At 45.8% G+C, this 20,182-nt stretch overlaps 1 protein-coding gene across 6 annotated transcripts in view; it reads right to left on the minus strand.

Moving 5' to 3' along the window:
* Positions 1-7,007: 7,007 nt before the first annotated feature.
* The window catches only part of AKAP13 (A-kinase anchoring protein 13), a 208,124-nt gene continuing 194,949 nt past the window's right edge, over positions 7,008-20,182 (minus strand). For 4 of the 6 annotated variants that reach the window (XM_027719858.2, XM_027719853.2, XM_027719852.2 and 1 more), the window contains 13 exons: positions 19,797-20,045; positions 18,024-18,100; positions 16,485-16,666; positions 16,315-16,397; positions 15,767-15,946; positions 14,870-15,034; positions 13,684-13,752; positions 12,702-12,772; positions 12,135-12,179; positions 10,928-10,978; positions 10,123-10,572; positions 8,039-8,351; positions 7,008-7,197 (listed from right to left, as the gene is read on the minus strand). In XM_027719858.2, coding sequence (XP_027575659.2) covers positions 7,148-7,197; positions 8,039-8,351; positions 10,123-10,572; positions 10,928-10,978; positions 12,135-12,179; positions 12,702-12,772; positions 13,684-13,752; positions 14,870-15,034; positions 15,767-15,946; positions 16,315-16,397; positions 16,485-16,666; positions 18,024-18,100; positions 19,797-20,045 — 1,985 coding nt within the window. In that variant the 3' untranslated portion in view covers positions 7,008-7,147. The remainder of the gene's footprint in view (positions 7,198-8,038; positions 8,352-10,122; positions 10,573-10,927; positions 10,979-12,134; positions 12,180-12,701; positions 12,773-13,683; positions 13,753-14,869; positions 15,035-15,766; positions 15,947-16,314; positions 16,398-16,484; positions 16,667-18,023; positions 18,101-19,796; positions 20,046-20,182) is intronic. The other 2 variants (XM_039385922.1, XM_039385921.1) reach the window with 1 other exon arrangement.

Here is a 20,182-nt window from a genome sequence, read left to right on the forward strand (position 1 = left end):
GTCTCAGAGCAAGTGCTGCGTGACAGGGTGTAGGTTTGGGTACATTGACAGGACTCAGGTTTTCAGAACAGCACGTGTAACACAGCTGAGGGGAGGGGGGAAATAACACACAGGGCCCTGCTGGCTAATAGGCACGGGAGGTGGGTTGGCAATGCCTGCTAGGGAACAACCCAGCACCCCAAGCAGTGTTCATGTTGATGGCCTGAAGGCTTTGAACAATACACAGAATAACAGAATGCTTTGGGTTGGAAGGGACCTTAAAGATCATCTTGTTCCAACCCCCTGCCATGGGCAGGGACACCTTCCACTAGGCCAGGTTGCTCAAAGCACCATCCGACCTGGCCTTGAACACTTCCAGGGAAGTGTCCCACATCAGATTTTCCTCAAGCATCCTCTCTCCTTCCTGATCCCACCTCTGAACAGAAGTGAATAAACAGATGGAAATTCAGCAATTTCTCTGACCAAAAATCAATACAGAGAATGAAGGGTGCAGGTCTCTTACTCCTTCTGCCTGGGGAGAGGCAGCTGGAGTCTTGTGCAGGATTAGTGGTACAAGGGGTATCTGTGATCACTTCTACAGGTAAAAGAAAATGATGGCGGGGAAACTCCAGCCATCGTGGTCCTGTGACTTCTCATCATGTTGCAGAGTAAACCCTACTTTGGCTCTGTAGTTCTGGCACCCTCTCCTGCCTGGACTGATGCCTGCGGGCACTGGGAACATCATGTACCTTACCACAAAATCACAAAATGGTTTGGGTTGGAAAGGACCTTAAAGACCATCCAGTTCCAACTCCCCTGCCATGGGCAGGGACACCTTCCACTAGCCCAGGTTGCTCAGAGCTCCATCCAACCTGGCCTTGAACACTGCCAGGGATGGGGCATCCACGGCTGCTCTGGGAAACCTGTTCCAGCGCCTCACCACCCTCACAGTAAAGAATTCTTTCCTAACATTACCTCCCCGGGGGAGAGGAACTACCTGGACACTGGCTACAGTGTTTCTGCTGGGTCTCCACTTGCAGGGGAGGTGGAAACACATAAAGCACACACTGCATGGTGGATCCTGTCCTGTGAGGACACGTAGCATCTCTAGTATTCAGCCAAATGAGCTAAAACCCCAGTGTCTAGGATTTGCCAGAGACACAGAGCTATGTTAGGAGGTTACAGAAACTGTGCCATAAGCCAGCACATGCAGCCCCCAGACTCCCATTTATCTCCTCTCATGGGACTGAAGTGGTGGAGAGAACAGCTGTGACACTTCCTCTTCTTCTAAAAGGATGAAAAGCCCTGTATGTGGCGGGGGGAAACCCAAGGAGCTGAACACCATCGTGGCCATCTGTCCTTTAGCAAAATGCAAATCTTGTAAGAGGAGGAAAATAAGTTAAAGAGTCTGGTGGGTGCAGAGCAGAAATGAGATGATAAAGGCAATGCAAACATTTGATCACAGGTTAAGGTTAAGGCTGTTCATTCAGATTTGGTGCAACAAAGTCAACAGCAGAAATACCAAAGGTGTGGGAATAAATCAGGCAGAAAATTCAGACTCGAAATCAAATTTATTTAGAGAAAGAATGACTTCACAAGATGTTGATGCTGATAGCTAAAAAGGAAGATAAATAAAAGCTTGTTACAAAACCTAATGGTTTCCGGTAACTTACAGAAAAAATGAATTTTACAGTCAACAACTTGCTCACTTTTTACATAATTACAAATTAACATACAACAAAATTAGGTTTTACCCTCTTCTTTAAAAATCTTATTTCTCAACTTTTTTTTTTTTTAAGGGTTCAACATGAAAATGCAAAGCTTTTTTTTTTTTTTTTTTTAATCAGAAACAAACCAAAAGCAGAGGTATATCAGGTTATTATAATACACCTCAATGTTCTGGGAATTCCTCCAAGTGCATTCCATATTAGTACAAAATAAACACCAGGCTAAACTTTAACCATAGGCGAACTGAACTGGACATGGATTTTTTATTTTTTTTTTTTTTGAGTCAGTGTTTAATATCAATAAAGAAAATAGTAAAAATACTTTAGAGCATGGAAAGGATGGATATCTATAGACAGCTTAAATACATACAAAGCTCATAGCTGTATGCAAAGCAGTGAATGTTATCCTGGTCCCCCTCCCCCCAAGCAATGGAAGCTGAATATATTTGGGCAAAGCATCAGTGTCAGTGCAATGCATGTGGAAGGAAAGGGCACAGAGCCCTGGAAATGCAGGTGGGAAGGGAGCTAGCATTACACTTCCCATCACTGAGGAGCACAAGGTGTAGAGATTTAGCCAGTTCAGCTCGCCTATCTTTAAAAATTAGCTGCATCACCAGATGAAGAGTCATGGATTGCTGCCCCTTCTGACAAAAGAAACAGGAGTTATGCACAGCAGGGGTGATTTTTATTTGTAAGGGTGCCCTAAATTATGATTAATTCCCAAACCTGGCCAGCAGGCAGAATAATTTCCAGAATTCTGGTTAACAAGGAATGTTTTGTGGGATTTTAGCAGATACTCTCCTGTGCCCCCTGCCCAGTCCCCCTTGCTCCATGCCACAGATATCCTAGACAGTTTCCTTGGAATTTGGCACCTGAAGAACCGCTTCTGACTTGGTGGCATTTGGAAGGACTGGAATTGAGTGTTTCAGCAACAGCTGTGAGATCAAGTGACTCAAGGAAGGTGCAAAGATGATTGGACTCGATGCTCTTGCCTTTGAAAGGCAGTACAAATCTGCACAAGTTCATGGCATTACTGTGCTTCCCAGCAGTGGTCACACCTCAGGAGGGAAGAGTCCACCCTCAGCACTGGTGAGAGCTCCTGCCCTGGAGATGGCACCTGGGAGGTCTCCCAGCAGCCTGGACAGTAAATAACTTGGTGCATGGAAAGGGCCTCACTTCACTTATTTGGATGTGTCCCCCCCACATCTCCTTTGCTCTGAGTTTCTCCAAGGAAAAGGAGACAGAGGGCAAACCACTGGCAGGACTGCTTCCCTGCCTGCTGTGAGGAAGGTGATGGTGAAGCTGGCATGGGCTTTCCCAAGGGATATACCTGAGCCAACAGAAGCCACTTCTCTTGTCCTGCCACTCAACCCATCTGCAGTGGGACTGTAGTCAGATTCATACCTGCTCCGGTCTAAAAATGATACAAGAAGTTTGGCCCTTCCCCCCTCTCAGGGCAAAGCCAAACCAAACCAGGAATATGCCTACTTGCAGCTCAGATTTCACTGCAGATGCAGAGGGAGGAGCAATGGCAAAACTGATTGTCTCCAGGTAACCAAACCAAAAAGGGACAAGACCAGTTCCATTTAAAGTGCTTTATGGCATCAAACTGATGTCAAGTTACATGTTGAGATGATCACTTCATTTAAAAGAAGCTAAGGCCAACCCCACACAACTCCAACAAGTCTCACACCCTTTGCTACAGCTACCATCTATCACTGGGGTATTCTGACACCTTCAAGCTAATACTGACCACTTCTGTACTTCATCTGAACCCACAATCCCACTTTCTCTGGACACTGAAATCCCTCCTGTTTGGCAGTGGCAAAGACAGGTCAGGAAAAGCCTAAGAAAAGCAAATCTGATTTCTGCCCTCTATGAAACACCAGCACATACAGGGTCCTCTTTTCCCTCCAACAACATGGGCTTTGCACAGACATTTCTGAACCTGCTCCCTGTCTCAGGAACCCCATGCAAAATAAGGTGGTTTGGGTGTTCCAAATGGGATCAAGGGACTGGCTCTGGGAACCAGACGCAGCACCAGGCTGGGCTGAAGAAATAACGAGCTTTCAACAACTTCAGGATGGATGCCAGGTGTGGAACTGGAGCAAATGCAATTTTAAGGCCAGGAAGAGGAAAGGCTTTGGTGCTGTAAAGCTGGGACCATACTCCAGCAGACAACCCAAGGCAACCTGCAAGGAATCTGAGCAGGAATCTGACTCCGGGAACTTATGCCAAGCCTTTCCAAAGAAAACCTGTGAGGGGAAAAATAAAAGGCTAAAGAGATAAAAAACAAGTCCTTACCTTCCTAAAGGTGAAAGAAGAAGGAAGTAGTGTGGGAGGAAAGGCTTCACTCCAAAAAAGTGAATCATACAGTAACAGGCATCCTCCAGGGACAAAGGTCTGTCCACCAGAGTTTAAAACACAAACAGCTTTGATATACATGATTTCTGGTCAGTGTATTTCTGACTCACACCTGTGGCTTCTGTCAAGGAACCACAGGGACCTCCGGAGATCACTCAGCAAACACTATTTTCACTTAGGGCACTGAATGCTCTTTTTGATTTGCACAGGTCAGGAGAGATGGTGAAGCCAGGCAGAGGCTCAGCCCTGCTGCCCTGGATCACACAATCTGCCTTTTGATGCCTTTCTCAGAGCCATGGGACATTCCTGTATTGTGAATCCAAGATGTGTTGGGACTGGGGAAAAGACAGTGGGATAAAATGAAAAGCTCGTAGTGGCAAAGGCTGTTCCAGACTGAGGGGAACTCTCAGGCATACCAGGGCCCTGATCTCTGTTCACACAACAGTAAATGAGCCACACACTGCTTTGGTTTCCAAAAATTTCAGCTTGGCACATTCATGTTTGTAGATGTATAAATAATAGGGCAGGAGTTATTTTCTAAAATTGGTGGTTTTATTATGAAAAAGGTAACACCACACCACCAGCACATTCCTCCTTCAGCTTCCCTTGGGTTAAGGAGAGGAGCTCCTTCCATCTCCCTGGAGAAGAGACCAGACGCTCAGATCACTGCAAGGCACTCCATGATTTGCTTTTTTCTTTGCCTCCAAAAGGTATGAGAAAACCTAACCAAAATATTTAAACAAGGCAACTAACTGATAGGAGGAGCCTTGTCTGAAGTCACTGCATCTTTTTCCAAACTTCTTTTGGTCCAAAGGTGCTCTGCCTTAAAGAAAGCTCTCAGTTGAAATTGTGTAACTCTGGGCATGGCATGAGCTACAAAGCAGCACTGCCCAAACCCTGGTTTTGTAGGAACCAGGAAGATAAGAATATTTGGTTTACCAATCATTTGGTAAGAAAACAAAACAAAAACAAAACAAAACAAAAAAAGGGGGGGGTGAGAAAGAAAGAGAAAAAACCCAAACCATCCCCCAAACAAAAGCAAAAAGAAATAAAAAAATAAAACCAAGTAAATTCCTTTTAAAAAAAAGAACTCTTTCAAATAAACAGAAAGATAAATATTTTTGCAAGCCCCGCTTGCAATTAAGAACAAGCACCAAATAATATTAAAAAAAAATCAAAATACAAATAATTTCAAATTTTTTTCCTTTCTTCCTCTTTTTTTTTCTTTTTTTTGAGTCTTAATAGTGTAGAGAGCTTCAAAAGCAAGCAGGTGCTTGAGGGTTCCTGCACTGACCAAGACAGCCCAGCCTAAGCATCCATCTCACCATCAATGCTGCTGATACTCATCAGCACTAACTCTGAAAACTGCTGTGGGTTACCAGCTCATGAGAAGCCAGAGAGCAAACTGAAATCAAACAACAGTGCAAGAAGAGAAATGGTTTGTTATTTTACAGAAAAAAAAAGTCAGGAAAGGAAATACACTTGACAGCTTCAAACTCTGAGCAAACCTTTGAGCTATTTTGAAGCTGGTGGCATCTTGTAACCATTGACAAATCCATTTGGGTTAGTTCTCCTGAGAAGGTTTGGAAGAATAATAATTTTGGAGAACAGTGTGGCTCTCTGCATTTCTCTTCCCCTGCTGAACACATCCCTGTATTCAACAGCTGTACAAACACCTCAGTTGGCACAGGGAGAGCTGCCCTCGGACCTTCCCCTTCTGCTGATGACAACACAGGGACGCACAGACACTTTCACCCTAGAAAGACCTGCCACGCTGGACTTTTGGACTGTCCCACAGTGGTTTTGTCCATGAGAACATTTTTCTCCCCAGAAATGGTTACTAAGTGCATGGTATTGTACAGCCATAGGGATGGGAGCCATCTCTGGAGTTGGCTCTGCTCGTAGCACACAGGCCCCTGACCCATATTGTCTCACTGAAGTGCTCTGAGAGACTGCTGTTGTGTCATTCTGCCTTAGAAAGGAGCAAGGGAAGCTGACAAAATCCAGGGAAACAGAAGCCCGATGTTAACACAAAAAGTGGGCTAAGAAAAATACAAATAACAGAACAAAGGTCCCTAAAAGCAGATTTTTAGCCATCCCCCCTGGAAGTCATTAGGCTTGTATGGGGATGTCAAATGCAACAGGAGAACTCTTCCAGCAAAAAAGATAATCTTTGCTTCAGGAAGGAATGAGCTGGAGCTCAAAGTGATTATGTGTAAAAATGTTTAGAGTCGTTCCAACTTGAACACGGTCTGTTCTGGCTCCCTGGGATTGCCTTGCCAGCCTACCAAATTTCTCTTTTCTGCACCATTTTAAATATACACAAAGATATTCTACTTGGCTCTGGAAACAATTTGACATTTGAATCCTCTGCCCCATGGAAATCTTTCAGAATGACTTTAAATTTTGTTGTTTTTTTTTTTTTTTCCTCTGAGTTGTTGTTTTTTAACGCTGTTACTGCTTCCCGATGTTCTTCTGAAAGCATGAACACCAAGGGGGCATGCGGGTCACTGGCGTTACAATCGGAGCAGTAAGGGCAAGATATTTAATATCTACACGCACCCTGAAAGTCATCAGGTATCATCTATCCCCATGGGCTGACCTTGGCTGTAAGCACATCCCAGTGGATACATAGATACATATATGTATATATACAGTATATCTATATATGCCAGTGTGTACGCACCATTTGCAGAGTCCTAATCTTTTGCTAAATGCTTGGTTTTGGTTATGTTCCCCAGAAAAGGGGAATTGGAAGGCACGGACCCCTTAAGGCTATGTTCTCTCATCCTTTAGCAGTAAGAAGAGACCGAAAATGTCTATCCCGATTCATTTAACCCAAGGTTTGCACAGAGAGATAGCACTATTTGCTGTGCAGTTCAGCCTCTGTGGTGAGAATTCACGCAAAACCACAGGAGAGAGGCCCTTATCCACCACTTAACAGACTTCATAACACGTTTTATTTAAAACCTCCAGATGCTTGTCCAGCGCAGGCACCAGCCACGTGCTGTGTAACAGGCAGGGAGATGTCCACGGTGCCAATGCCACGAGTGGCCACAGACAGGAGCAGTCTGTGCTCAGCAGAAGATCTCCTCACCCTCTGGAGGTGCTTCTGACGAGTGAGAATCTGCAGCACAAAAAACAACAGGTGGGAATCACTATGGGAACACAGGCGCAGAGCAGGCAGAGCGGGACTCCACGTGCACAGAAACCCCGCTGTCTGCCAAATCCACTGGACTCCTTAAGAGATGTTCAGTTCCCTGAGCAACCATGAAATCACACCTCGTAATGGGTGAGCTTCCCTGTGCACAAGTTGGAAAGCATCAGTGAGTTAACATGGATAAAACTGGTCAACTGAGGGCATGTGATCAAATTTCATGTGGGTCAGAGGTTTGAGGCGCAGATCTGAGTCCTAAGGGGATGCAAAACTACCAGAGAAAAAAACTGCATTTTTTTTTTTTTTTTTTTTTTCAGATCAAGAGGTAAGATAGACCAGCTTGAGGGGAAGGGAGAGGCCACCAGAAGGGTTGTGGCTATCACTTCCAAACTACCACGGAGCTAAAGAAGACATCAATGCCTCAGGAGCTGCAACAGCCAGGAGCACCCCAGCAGCAGCTCCTGAAAGCACAGACACCAGAGCAGGACATTTTCCTCCTTGATGCAGAGCACGCTGAAAAATAAAACAGAGAATCCAGCCCGTGGAAGCTGTTCAGGATGGGATGGGGAAGGGGAGAAGCAATGAGGAGAGTGTGTCCCTCTGACAACCCCAGGGACTGTGGAACAGGCAGAAAAGCCCACAGATCATCACTTCAAGCTGGGAACTCCACTTGTCACAGATGATCTTCTCCATCTCTATGCTACCATCCACATTTAAAGCTAGATTTTGTGCTTCCACAAGTTCTCTGGCTGAAGGAAAACAGCCAGCTCACCAACCTGAAAACACACCTGTGACCTCCCCTGACACTCACCAGACTGTTGGGACCGATGTCCTCTGCCCTTTTTCTTCTTTTCCTTCTTCTCCTTTGGTTTGGCTAAACTGAAGAGGCGAGTAGGCATCTGAGTCTGTTCCTCAGCTGCCTTGTTAGTCTGGTTTGTTGTGCTAAGCAAATGGAAAGTGCTTTTCTCTTTGTGTGTCCTTGAAAGACTGTTCCTTTTGGGGGAGACAGACAGTTCTGCATCAAAGTGCCCTTGTTTAGGAAGGGAAGGGCTCTTCTGCTTGGAGGATTCATCGATGCTGGACTGGGAGGAGACTCTTGTGAGTTTCTCATGTAGATTTGAAACCTATAAAGGAAGAGTGTTTTATGAAAGAGGCAACAGAGAACCTGGATAGGAAAGGTGTCCCAGACCACTCATAGAGACAGAGATTGTTCTTGTGAACATCCAGCCCATTCACCAGCTAAAACATTGTCTCCATCCAGGTAAAGCAAAGAGAGAAAAGCCCTCTCAGTTTAAGACGAAAAAACGATGCATATAAAGAGTAACACTCCACCATCTTTTGCTCCTACATGTACTATGCTATGTATCAACAAGCCAAGGGCAAATATTCCCTAAGATCTCACAACCGAGACTCACCCTGCATCGTTTGCACACACAGATGGTGGCAGGAGGCCAAGGAACAGTGTGCTTCTCTGGGAGGGGAATGCCAGCACACCAGAGCAGCATGTGTCAAAGGAAGCCTTCCCAAGCAAAAGATGAAAGCAAAAACATTTTTCCCAATTTTTTTTTTTTTCTCCTAACGGCTGTCTCAGGATGTAATTGAGCTTGCACATTCAAAGGGAAGATCAAAACAACAGCCCAACAAAGCCTCACTGAACCCTCTATTAATAGCTCTGCAATGTCAGTAAGATACCTGCCTCGAAAAGGTGTTTCCTTCTCCTAAATCCCCTAAGCCTTGCAGGCATTTTACTTCTCAGCCCCTCCCACAGCATCCATGCCCCTCACATGTCTACGTGTGCTTGATGCTGGAACAGCTTCACTGGCTGCTCAGAAAACTTCTGGCTTGATCAGGAACTGGGTGGGAGGGAGCAGGCCCTCCTCTGGTGATTAGCTTTTCAGAGCTCACTGCTCCAAAATTAGTCCATTCAGGCACCCAAAATCATTTCCATTTGGCAATCCAACATTTATAAACTAATTTTGCTGCAGCTCTAAGCTAATTACAGTCAGAATCAGTGAGTTACAAACAAACAAATGATCAACAGGCTTAAGGATGAAATTCAGCCCGTGTTTTGCCAACGATGCTTGCTCTCCTCCCCCAGACTGCTGCACAGCTATAAAGAAATAAACCCCAGCTTGCTGAAAAATGCACAGAGTAGGATCTGTGTGGGGGCTCTCTTTGTGCTTGTGGGCAGCCAGGCACCAGAAGGCTCTTTCAGCAGAGCCAGGGACCTTTGCTCACTGAGCCACAACTGGACTGCAGGTGCCCAGTCTCTCCAGGACAGGGGCAATGCCCATCTCTTTGCTAGATATTGAGAATGCTTTTGCAGATGGATGTCAGCATGCAAACAGCCCTGTCCTGCAGTTATCAGCCTCACAAGGGGCTTTTGTGACAACTGGAGGGTGCAGGTAACCCACAACGCTCTGGCTGTTTCCAAAGGACGTCTCCTTTGCCTGACTGCGCTCCAGAGCTCAGGTCTCACAGGGTGAAGGTCAATGTCAGGCAGGATCAGCCTTCTGAGATTGCCTAGGACATCTTCTCTGGGAGCGAGCCACCTCCTCTCTGCCATCCCTCAACGTATGGCACACAGAAGTGGGCAGAACTCAGGCTGTTGTAGCCCCCTGCTGCTCAGCACTGGCCAGGCACCCCAAATACACCACGTTGCACCAACACTGGCAGTGCCTCAGCAGCTGAGGTGCAAGAAACACAGGGGTGCAAGAAACACAGCTCTGCACATCACATGCAAGGAAAGAGACAGTTTGAAATACCAGGCCCCGCGTGTCTAGGGCTAGGCTGGCACCAGTCTATCCCTGCAGGCATGCAGCTGGCCCAGGAGCTGGCTGGGAGCTCCCTGCAGGACTCTGCTTCCCCAGGAGCCTGGCCCTTGGCATCATTTACCTGGTTGTGGTCAGGCTCCTGCCGCATTTGAGATAATCGCTCCATATCCTGCTTGAGTTGCACCTTCTCCCTCTCCAGCTGCTTCTGTGCCGTGCGAAGCCTCTCCAGGTCGAGCTGGTAGGCAGCCTTCTTCATCTGCAGCTCCTCTCGTTCCCGCTCCAGCTCCTGCCACCTTCTCTGGACCTGCTCCTCACGCTGGGTCAGTTGGGCCTCCTGCTCTGCCAGTTCCTTCTCCCGGACTTCCCATTCCTTCTCTCTCCTCCGCCTCTCCTCCTGGTGCTGTGTCTGCTGCTTCTTCAGGTTGGCCAACTCCTGGCGCTGCTTCTCCAGGTTGCGCTGCTTCTCCTGCTCCAGCAGCGAGGTCGGCCGGAAGAAGCTTCGGGTCAGAGCCCTCTCACTCAGAGCAAGCTTCTGGTCCTCAATGTAAGTGTCCTGCTGCAGCACGACGCCCTGGGAGAGCAGGCACAGAAATCACTACAGCATCCTGAGGAGAGGCCCATCCCTGAAAACCCCAGGGTGCTGTACTGAACCCCTTCATCTCCCACCACACTCACAGCGCAGCATTGCTGCCTTACAGCTGGGCTACCAGAGGATGCTGAAAAGCATCTCCCTCAGCAGCTTCCCAAACTCAGGTGAGCACTGGTTCCCTTAGGCAGCAGCTCATTCCAACATTCCCAGCACGCTGCTGTGGAGTATCCAGCCATGCAGGGATGTGACAGGCAGAGGAGAAGGGCAGACAGGGGTGAAACATGACTGGCAGTTCGGGCAAGCAGCAAGCAGAAGCAGGATGAAGGGCTAAGCCTACCTGCAAAGCACTGAGCAACTTATGGAGGCTGGTAATGGTTTGGAGGACCTGCTGCGAGAAAACAAAAGCGTTGCTATTAGATCTCCCTGGGTGCTGGGGCAGGTGTACAGCACCCTCCTTCCCTCTGTGACCCACTGTGGTCTGACAAGCTGTACAGCCATCCCTCTGTACCTTCCTTTTCCTCACTCTTCTCCTGCAATGACTGCATCGTCCCCCAGTACACCAATACATCCCTTGGACATCTCCCAGAGGTGCCTGGCATCACCTCCCTCCTTTCCCTAGCTGTCAGTGCAGCAGGTGAAGAAACATCTGCAGAAGTACCTAGTGGCACAGGCTTCATGAGAAGTCCCAGTTTGTCACTGCAAACCATTTACCACAGCATCAGCTTGCTCAAGAACAAGCAGAGTAATTGGGATGAAACCCAACAATTCACTTAAAAATTTCAGGAAAAGAACTTCAAGGGGTAAAAAAAACCCTAGAAATCTTAAAATGAATGTGGACTATTTGTACTGTTCTCCATCAGCTGACCCCTACAAGTCCTACTGCCATTAGACAGAAAAGCTGCACTACAGCAGGTACACAAGAGCAGCAGGTGTGTTCTTGGAGGCTCTCCAAAAATACAGGTAAATGCAAACACCTTGTGAATCAACACAAAGCAACCTACTTTGGACTGATGCCCTATCCCCAAATTTAGCCTAGCTAAAATTTTCTCTGAATCTCTCATATCCTACAATTATTTTAAGAAGAAAAACCACTGCAGTATTTGCAGTAGTGATGTGATAGCCAGTATTAAGAGAGCTGCTTCTTATTGTGCCATTAATGCTAATTGGAAGTTATGAATGTGTATCAAAGGGAGAATAGAAATCTAATTGCCCCAATTCACTGCACCTGCAACATAAAATTAAACTCTCTCTGTCTGCAGATGCACAATAAATACAGCCCTGTGCATCCTGGTGGTAATTAACCCTTGCTGCCTATAATCAGCACATATCATCCTGCTGGCAAGCAGATGACAATCAGTGAATTCCCTGTCTGAACATTCAAGGTTAAACAAATAAATGACACAGTGGGTTCAGCTTAATGTATTTAAAAGTCTAGATGCGCTTCAGCAAATGAAATGTGTTTTCTTCTACATTATCACCTATTGAGACAAATTCTCTTCCCACTTAAAGGAAGGAAACAGCTGAGCAACGGAATCAATTCTTACCTCATTATTCCTTTTCAACATGAACATCAGATTAGCATTTCCACCCTATGATAAAATCACAAATTTAATATGAGGACAATGAGAAATCACGGCAAATGTAATTAGCTGAACTAATGACGTACCCATTAAACACCCCCCCACACCTTTCATTCTGGGAGAATTCACACACTGTTTTTTAGGCAAGTTAAAATCATATACAATAAAATATTAATTAGGTAACATTTTGTAGTTATGTGATAGATTGATCTGCAGCAAGAATAGGTGCAAGGTTATAGTTGACCTTATCATTTCAATAATGATGCATAATTAAACACATGCTTTGGCTGTTCTGCAGACAGATGGTAGATAACTTGTGCCACTGAGGAATAAAAGTGATTTGCAATAGTTTTCAAGTCAGGATTTTAGCTACAGCGAAGTGGTTTTAGTTGCATACTTCCAATTTTATTTTATTTTTAACTTACTAGGACATATGTAATTCTCAAGAAATTTAGGCATTTTTCAAGACTAGAATTGTCACTTTCTTGCAACCTGAACTCAGTGCTAGCAGATAGATAAACCAAGCTGTACCTTCTTTAAAATGCTGTCTGATTCTGTTCTTCGAAGGTCCTGAGCGTCATCGCCTTCATCTTTCGCTCCACCTAAAGGAAGAAGCCAGCACTGACACTGGTTATTCAACATCCTAAACCATGGATGAACTTGCTAAAGTCTGAGAAATTTAATACAGGAAACACATGTTTCAGAAAAGGGGACACAGAGCTACTGACACTTTAACTAAATGCATTTGCTCCTTAAATATGCGGAACACGTCAGCACTACCAGAAAAAGTGGATGTGAATTTAGATTAAGATTGACTTTGGTTTCAGAGAACGTGCTGATAATTTCGGCACACTGCTATCAATTGGTGCTCTTTCTAGCCCCTGCACTGCCATCTACTACCACAGAATACTTGCTGAGAAGACATGAGGCAGAGTAAGAGCAGATGGAGGATGATAACAGAATCATATCAGGGTATATTATTGCAGGTATAGTTTCAATGCCTCTCTTGTGCAAGTTAATTTACATCTGGGTCAGGTACTGCTCTGTGACACCCTGTGTAATTCTATGCCAGCCATTTACCATTAACCTTAGTTATCAGAAACCTGGATCTTTAAAGGAAACCTGGACTTCTCTTTCTAACTTCCCCCTGGAAGACTCATATCAGTGCTCCCAAGCAGGACTGAACTGACCTGTGGGGACAGGAGGGCTGTAACCCTCCCCCTGTGCTGCCCTTCTGCTCAGGGGTGGCAAAGGAGTGGCACAGACCTTCCATCCTCTAGCTCTTGCCAAGATTCCCGTACTCCTCTTGCCAGTTGAGATGCAGCCCATGGGGAAAACCCACACCTGCAGTGGTAACCTTCCAACTGCCACTGTTTTAATGATAAACAACTTTACATACACCTGAATCTGCACAATGTGAAAGGCACCATACCTAGTGCAAAGGCCCTCTCACCCCCCACCCCCCAGGCAGGCTTTGCTATTAAAGGCTGACCCTCAAGTCCTCCTAACAGACCTTCTCTCCTGCGCCACATCCTGGGACCTTCCACCTCTTTGCAGGAGGAAACACCTCCCTTCTGCTTTGCTGGAGGGGAGAACGAAGGGGAGTCAGGTTATAAGCTTTGCCCGAGGTTTCACAGGTTGTGAACAGAAGAACTGGAGGTGAATGCCAGGTTTCATACCTCCTGGTCTTCAGCTGAACAAACAGGCCCTGCATTCTTTTCCCCAAATCTCCCAAGACCCTACAACTACTGAATTACAATCTAATTCAAAAGAGGGTATTTCTACAGAAAACCTAGAGCTGGGGAATGAACAGCCTGAGGTTGCCCCATTCATCATTGCAACAGAGAGGCACAACCCTAAACAAACCCCTCCGGTGTGAATACATTTGTCATTATGATGACAAGGCCTGTGAAGGGCTTTGCAGCTTTCCAATAGAGCTGGGAAAGCCTCTACATATTTCTCATGTCTGACTGTCTGGAGCTAACACTGCTCCTTTAATGCAGGAGGTCAGACAAGGTCCAACGATCCCAGTGCTGAGACAGACACCAGCACAGCAAAACTGGTTGTATTGGGAGTGTGAGCGAGACCACAGAGAAAGGAATCTGAAGACAGGGAAGTTTCTGATGACTTGGGCAAAGAAAGAGAGCATTGGGAAGCAGCCAACTATGTAGCTGAAATAAATAGTCACACATTTCTTTGGGAGAGACTTAATTGCAGGAATAACACATGCAGTTGTAGGTGGAAAACAAATGCATAGAGAGCAGAGACAGGGGAGAAGGTGTTTGATTCAGCAATATCCTCATCCATTTGCAAATGCAACAGCACCAGGCTCCTGCTGGAAGATAAGTGAAGAACAAAGAACAGAGCTGTAGATACTACAATAATAACACGAAGAAACTAATTTATTGAGAAGACAAACGTTTCCATGTGGCACATAAGTATAAGAGTACGGATGAGTTAGAACACAGAGAGAAAGAAGTGAAGAGTTCAGATGTTTAATCCTTGTTTAGCCACAGGTCTTCAGCTACCATCATTCTACCTGTACGTAGACTTTTCTCCTAATCTGTGATTTAATCTATCGACTATTATTGGAGAGGAGCTGTGAAACCCAAATCACCAGCTGAAGTCCTTCTGAAGCAAGAGGATATGATGACATGTACTAGGAACAAATTCTGGTGTGCACACACGTAACTACTCACCCTTGGAAGCGTTCATCTGATGACTGTCAAATCCTCCAAAAGTTTCTGCCCTTCTAGGAAGAGAGACGGGGCCAACTCCTCCTTCCTGTTCCATGGCAGTGCTGCTGACCTGCTGTCCAAGGGCAGTGCCCAGGCTCCTGTTCACCAGGTCTTGCAGCAGTTCGACTGATAAAAAAGCAACAATGTCTTTGTTAAAGGCCACCTCAGGCTTCTGAGCTATTTTCATCACTGCTTGAGCTCAGGTCAGAAATTCACATACTTTGCTGGACCAAGAGCCTGTGTTTCTGTGACAATGGTATGAACAGTACGCATTGCCCCTGCAAAAACTCAGTCTGCCTGACCATTAACTCCAATTCCTGGAGCTCTGCACAGCTTACACCTCCCTCTCTTCCTCCAGGCAACCTGATATGCTCTGACAACAGCATCTAATAATTTTTAGCCTCTTCAAAAATCACACTGGAAAGCTGACTGAGTTTCCATCTACCCTTGCTTTTGTCGATGGACTTGACTGTCCCTTGCAGGCATCACAAGTGCCTGCTGGAACCCAAGCCCCACTCTCACATCTTGCTGAGACTGAAGCACAGCAAAAAGCCTGGACGGTCCAAATTTCAGCCAAGGATAAATATTGTGCTGCTCCTGACCCCAAAGCAGGTTCAATGCATGGTTGTTCTCTGTGCTGATTTTTCTGCCTTCTTTCAACACTCATCTGCTTCCTTTCCTGATCCTCATGACCTGTCCCTGAGACAATATCGTGAGTAGCATTATCTCCTCATCTGTGCTGTTATTCTGACAAAGAGAAGACTTCCCCTGCAAGACTAGTGCTTGAGAACTGACACTTTCACTGAAGCTGAGGGGTCTGTTGGTTACTGTAATTTACATGTCACCTGACTGGCTCACCTTCATTTATTGCTGTTTTCATAATGGCCTCTCCTTTTGGAGCCTCTTCTGTGTTGGCTCTGAAGAGCAGCCTGGAGCCTGGCATCTCCTCCTGCACAGAACTGTCTGCCATGTCCCGGAAGATCTTTGTCTTCTCCTCCAGCAAGAGCAGGATCTGCTTATCCTTCTGCTGAAGTTGTTCTGTGGGGGTGAACAGAAAACAAGAGATGAAGACAAAAAATAAAAGCTTCGTCAAGGAAACCTGAGCGATTCCTGAGATACTGGCCCCATCTAGTGGAACCTGACAGTATGTGCTGGGTTTGGCAGCACATACTCTGACACAGTATGACAATGCCCTGCACAATCCATGCACAGTACTGGCACCCAGCAGGCTCAGAACAAAAATAATGCAGGGAAGGTGAGCCACAAACCAGGATTACAATTATTTGCTGGATGTACGGCTTTCACTCATTTGAAAAATATTGTAGTTCAACCACAAAACCCAAATCAAAAATTCCTGTACATTTTTCCAAAACCACTCCCCAGTTCTGTCCCAGGCAGGATTTTACCTTTCAGTCCTCTCACTTTTGCATCAGACAATTTCTTTTCGAACTCAGACTCACAAGGGACTCCTTCATCTTCATCTCTATCCCTGGACAAGAGACAGGGATAGGCTTGATTATCACAGGAACACAACCATGTGCACCACCTGCCTCCCAAGAACAGCTGGGTAGCTTACATGGTGTTCATTGTGTCCTGAATTATCTGTATCCAGCCGTTACGTTCTTCTTTGGAGCTGGCATGGACTTCCACCATTTCGGGATCTTTTCCGCCCATGCTGATCAGGAACAAACCCTTCTCTTCGTGAGCCACTTCCCGTACTATTAACTTCTTCAGAGAGATCACAGTGGATTTCTGGTCCTTCAGATGGAAAGAAATGGGTGAGGAGGGTGAACAGTGCTACTTTCCAAGTGTAAACTAGCATTGAAAAGGTCCCAATAAACCATAGCACTACATCTTTCAGGCTGTAAACATTTTCTGAACCTATTGGTTAATTAAAAAAAATAAACTATTTTAATGGGGTCAAACAACAGGGAAGGGTTTGCTTTCCTCTGACAGTTCTGCAGGAAAAGCAATTTCACCTCATTCCATTTCAACAAAGAATTAATTTTTGAATTGACTTTGTGGTTTTATAAACTCTACCATATTTTGCTCTGATCTCACTTCCTCCTGCCCACGCTCTCCCTGTCAGTAATATCACAGCTCCTTACACTTGGTGCAGCTTGCTAGTGCCTGCTTCACACACAGTATCTTCATGATCTCTCTCTAGGATAGAATAACATCTTGTTTTCAAATGCCACGAAACCTCGGCTGTTCTCAGAAGCTCACAGCTGACTCCTGTGTGAGAACTCGTGTGTAAGATGCTGTTCACTGTGTGTTATGGCATTTGTGTAATCAGCCTGCTGGGTTACAACGTCCCTTTGCTGCTGTGTCATCTGCACACGAGTCAGCCCCTTTGTGCACTTTACCAGCTGCTACAAGTGGGGTGATTTGGTAGAGGTCCACTAGCAGGACTTGTGTGCAAATCAGCTTCTCCCGTGTAGGGCACTGAGCCCGTGCAGAGGGTTGGTGGAATTGCAATAACAAATTAACAGCTTTCAAAATGCTCAAAGAGTGGAAAGGTCACAAGGTTTAGCCAGTCTAGACCATGCCTGGAAGGTACAGCCCAACAGACTCCATTAGGCACTAGGTTTTCTTTAGCAGGTCAGTGTGCCCAGCCCTTTTCAGGGGCCTGCCCTCAAACGCTAGTGTTTTTGCTCTTGTGCATTGCAAATATATTTCTCTGACGTTTATTTTCCAGCTGTTCTGTTGAATTTACTGCATTTGCACTTCACCTCACCATCCCCCACAGCAGCCCACAATGTATTAGGACATCTCCTTCTGCTAAGGTTCATTTTTACAATGTTTGCATTATCTCCTTGCCCCCTCCCGCCCCAACCACTGCTTCTATGTGCACAAACTGAAAAGCACAAGTGTATCGAGTGACAGGCAGCTTTTCAAGGCCAATTATCAGCTGTGCCAAGGCACTGCACAACGGGGAGGTGGGGCATGAAGACATGTTTTCCTGTCAGAAAGAATGGAGTCTGCTCAGCAAACAAAAATGTTGCGAGCAAGAAAAGTGAGTTGTTTAGCAGACAAATGGCTGGCTGTGCTGCACAACACACATCACGAGTCTCTCACATAGAAAAGGAAGAAGGAGAAGAGGTCGAAGTCTTACCAGTGAGGCAAAAACATACTTCTGGTCCTTCTCCTGAAGGAACACGAGCATGTCAGAGAGGAGAACAGCCTGGACTTCTGCAAAAGAAGCAGCATAACAGTAAGTATAACCACACAACCCACCCCAAAACAGATTTCTTGTAATAACACCAGTGCTGGGGAGCAGCAGGGCTGGTTTTGCAAATGCTGGAAGCAGGATCAACCTCCCAGTTAGCAGGAGGAGCAGGGGTAGCTCCTGGAGATGCCAACTCAGGTTAGCTCTGAACTGACTTTGCATTAAGCAGAACAAATCAGTGCCTGGAAAACCTGCAGGATTTGCTCTCATCTGTCTGAGCGAGGGTGCTCCCCTCCTGCCACATGCTCACTAGCAGTTAAGACGTGGGCATAACAGCGAAAGCCAGAGACATTTACTCAATAGAACCTCTGTTTTCTCAAACAATCAATATTTTAGCCCTTGAGCAAAATATCTGCGCAGGAAGTTTTGGGTTTTATGGTTCTCTTGATGAGTGGTTTGCAGAGTGTAAATTATCATGCAATAACAACATTTGTCAGCTGCAGTTTCTTTCCGAGGAAATACTGACTTCAGGAGCCACCACTAATTCTGCTCTCAGACAAACACAACTCTTGTCGACTCCGAGGGGAGCCGACAGAGGCTGTGTGAGACACAGGACCTGGCTTTCTTTCATGGGAGAAGGAAGCACAACCTCAAGCCAACAGAGGATTTTAAATCAGTCTTTTCCCAGAGTGCACATACAGCTTTCCAAGTCTCCTAATGACATATCATAAAGTTGCACAGCAACTACCAAGTGTAGTGCCCCACCCAGACCCTTCGGTACAAAGAGTTTTTGTGTAATGTACTTGGGAAATCTTGTGACAGAGAGGAAGCAAACCAGAAAGTTAAATCATCCCATGGGTAAATCCTTCCATTCTGTTTTCGGAAGACAGGATCCATTCCAGAGAAAAGAACCATGAAACTTTAACCAAAGCTGCAAAATTAAATCCAAGCTCTGTGAGGTTTGCAAAAGGTGCCATTTGATTCCCTTTTTCTCTGTTCCGTGCACTTTGCAAGAGGGGAAATGCTAAAACCCTCTAAGAAACGTTCTTCCTCTAATTCTCTGTGCTGCGTTTAAAATCCTGCAAAGCAGCCTGACTATAAGAACAAGCTGCTCTCCCTGGGTCTGCAGCTTGCCTGCAGGACCTGCTTTCCCTAGGAGTTTGCACTACAGACATGTTTATGCATCTCTATCACTAAGAAATGCAAATGGAGCCAGTGCTTATCACAGGATTTCACAACAGCAGCATAACTTGCTTCATCAATCATCTAAAGGCAATAGTAGTCTCGGGTGCCTAGAAATCATCTGTAAACTTCCTGTTTCCAAAACCTCGAAATAAATCATACCCTGTATGGAATTCTATGTTATCACTGCCTCCCTGCACAGCACAGCACTAGGCTCCCAGTCCCCGTTCTTGCCCACAGACCGTAATTTAATCAGCTAATGCTGGAAGGGGAGAAGGAAAGACCAGCCTTCCTGCCAAGCCTGAGAGACAGCCCTGTCTGCTCTTACTGCTGCCATGGTCCCAGCTGAAGGATTCCTTGGGAGAGTTAGTGTTTAATTCAGGGGAGAACTTCAGTGCACAGCACCTTAAAAAAAACTACTTCCACCTAACAAACAAAAAGCAATTCAAGAAAACACTAACCCAACAAGAGGCAGCTGCAGGGACACCAGAGCCTCTCCTGAACAGTTTGCGTCAGCAGAAGGCAGGACAGTCTCACCTTTTAGCCGTCCAGCTGCACTTCTTAGTGAAACAGGCCCATCTCGGATGAGTTTCCGATGCCTCAAGTCCTCTCTTGCAAACATCTGGCCACTCTTCATCCTCATGATGGACTTGCTGTCCGTCCGGTTGTAAATCTCACCAAGACGCATTTTCTTCTCATAATTGCTGACTTTGCTGTTGACTGCAGCAATCACATCTTTGACGAGGTTTAATGACTGAGTCAAGTCTTCATGTTCCACTTCGTTTTCTTTAAAAAAGAAACAGAGAGACCTCGATTTCACTTCATCTTTGTGGAGTCTAACTTCCCAGTTTTACTTCCTTCCTTCCTCTTCTCCCTCTCAAATTCCAGCATTATAACTTTGTAATATTTAAATGAGACAGGAT

Source organism: Pipra filicauda, unplaced genomic scaffold (assembly GCF_003945595.2).
Source record: "Pipra filicauda isolate LSUMZ 115617 unplaced genomic scaffold, ASM394559v2 scaffold44_size3831614_pilon, whole genome shotgun sequence".
NCBI lineage: Eukaryota > Metazoa > Chordata > Aves > Passeriformes > Pipridae > Pipra > Pipra filicauda.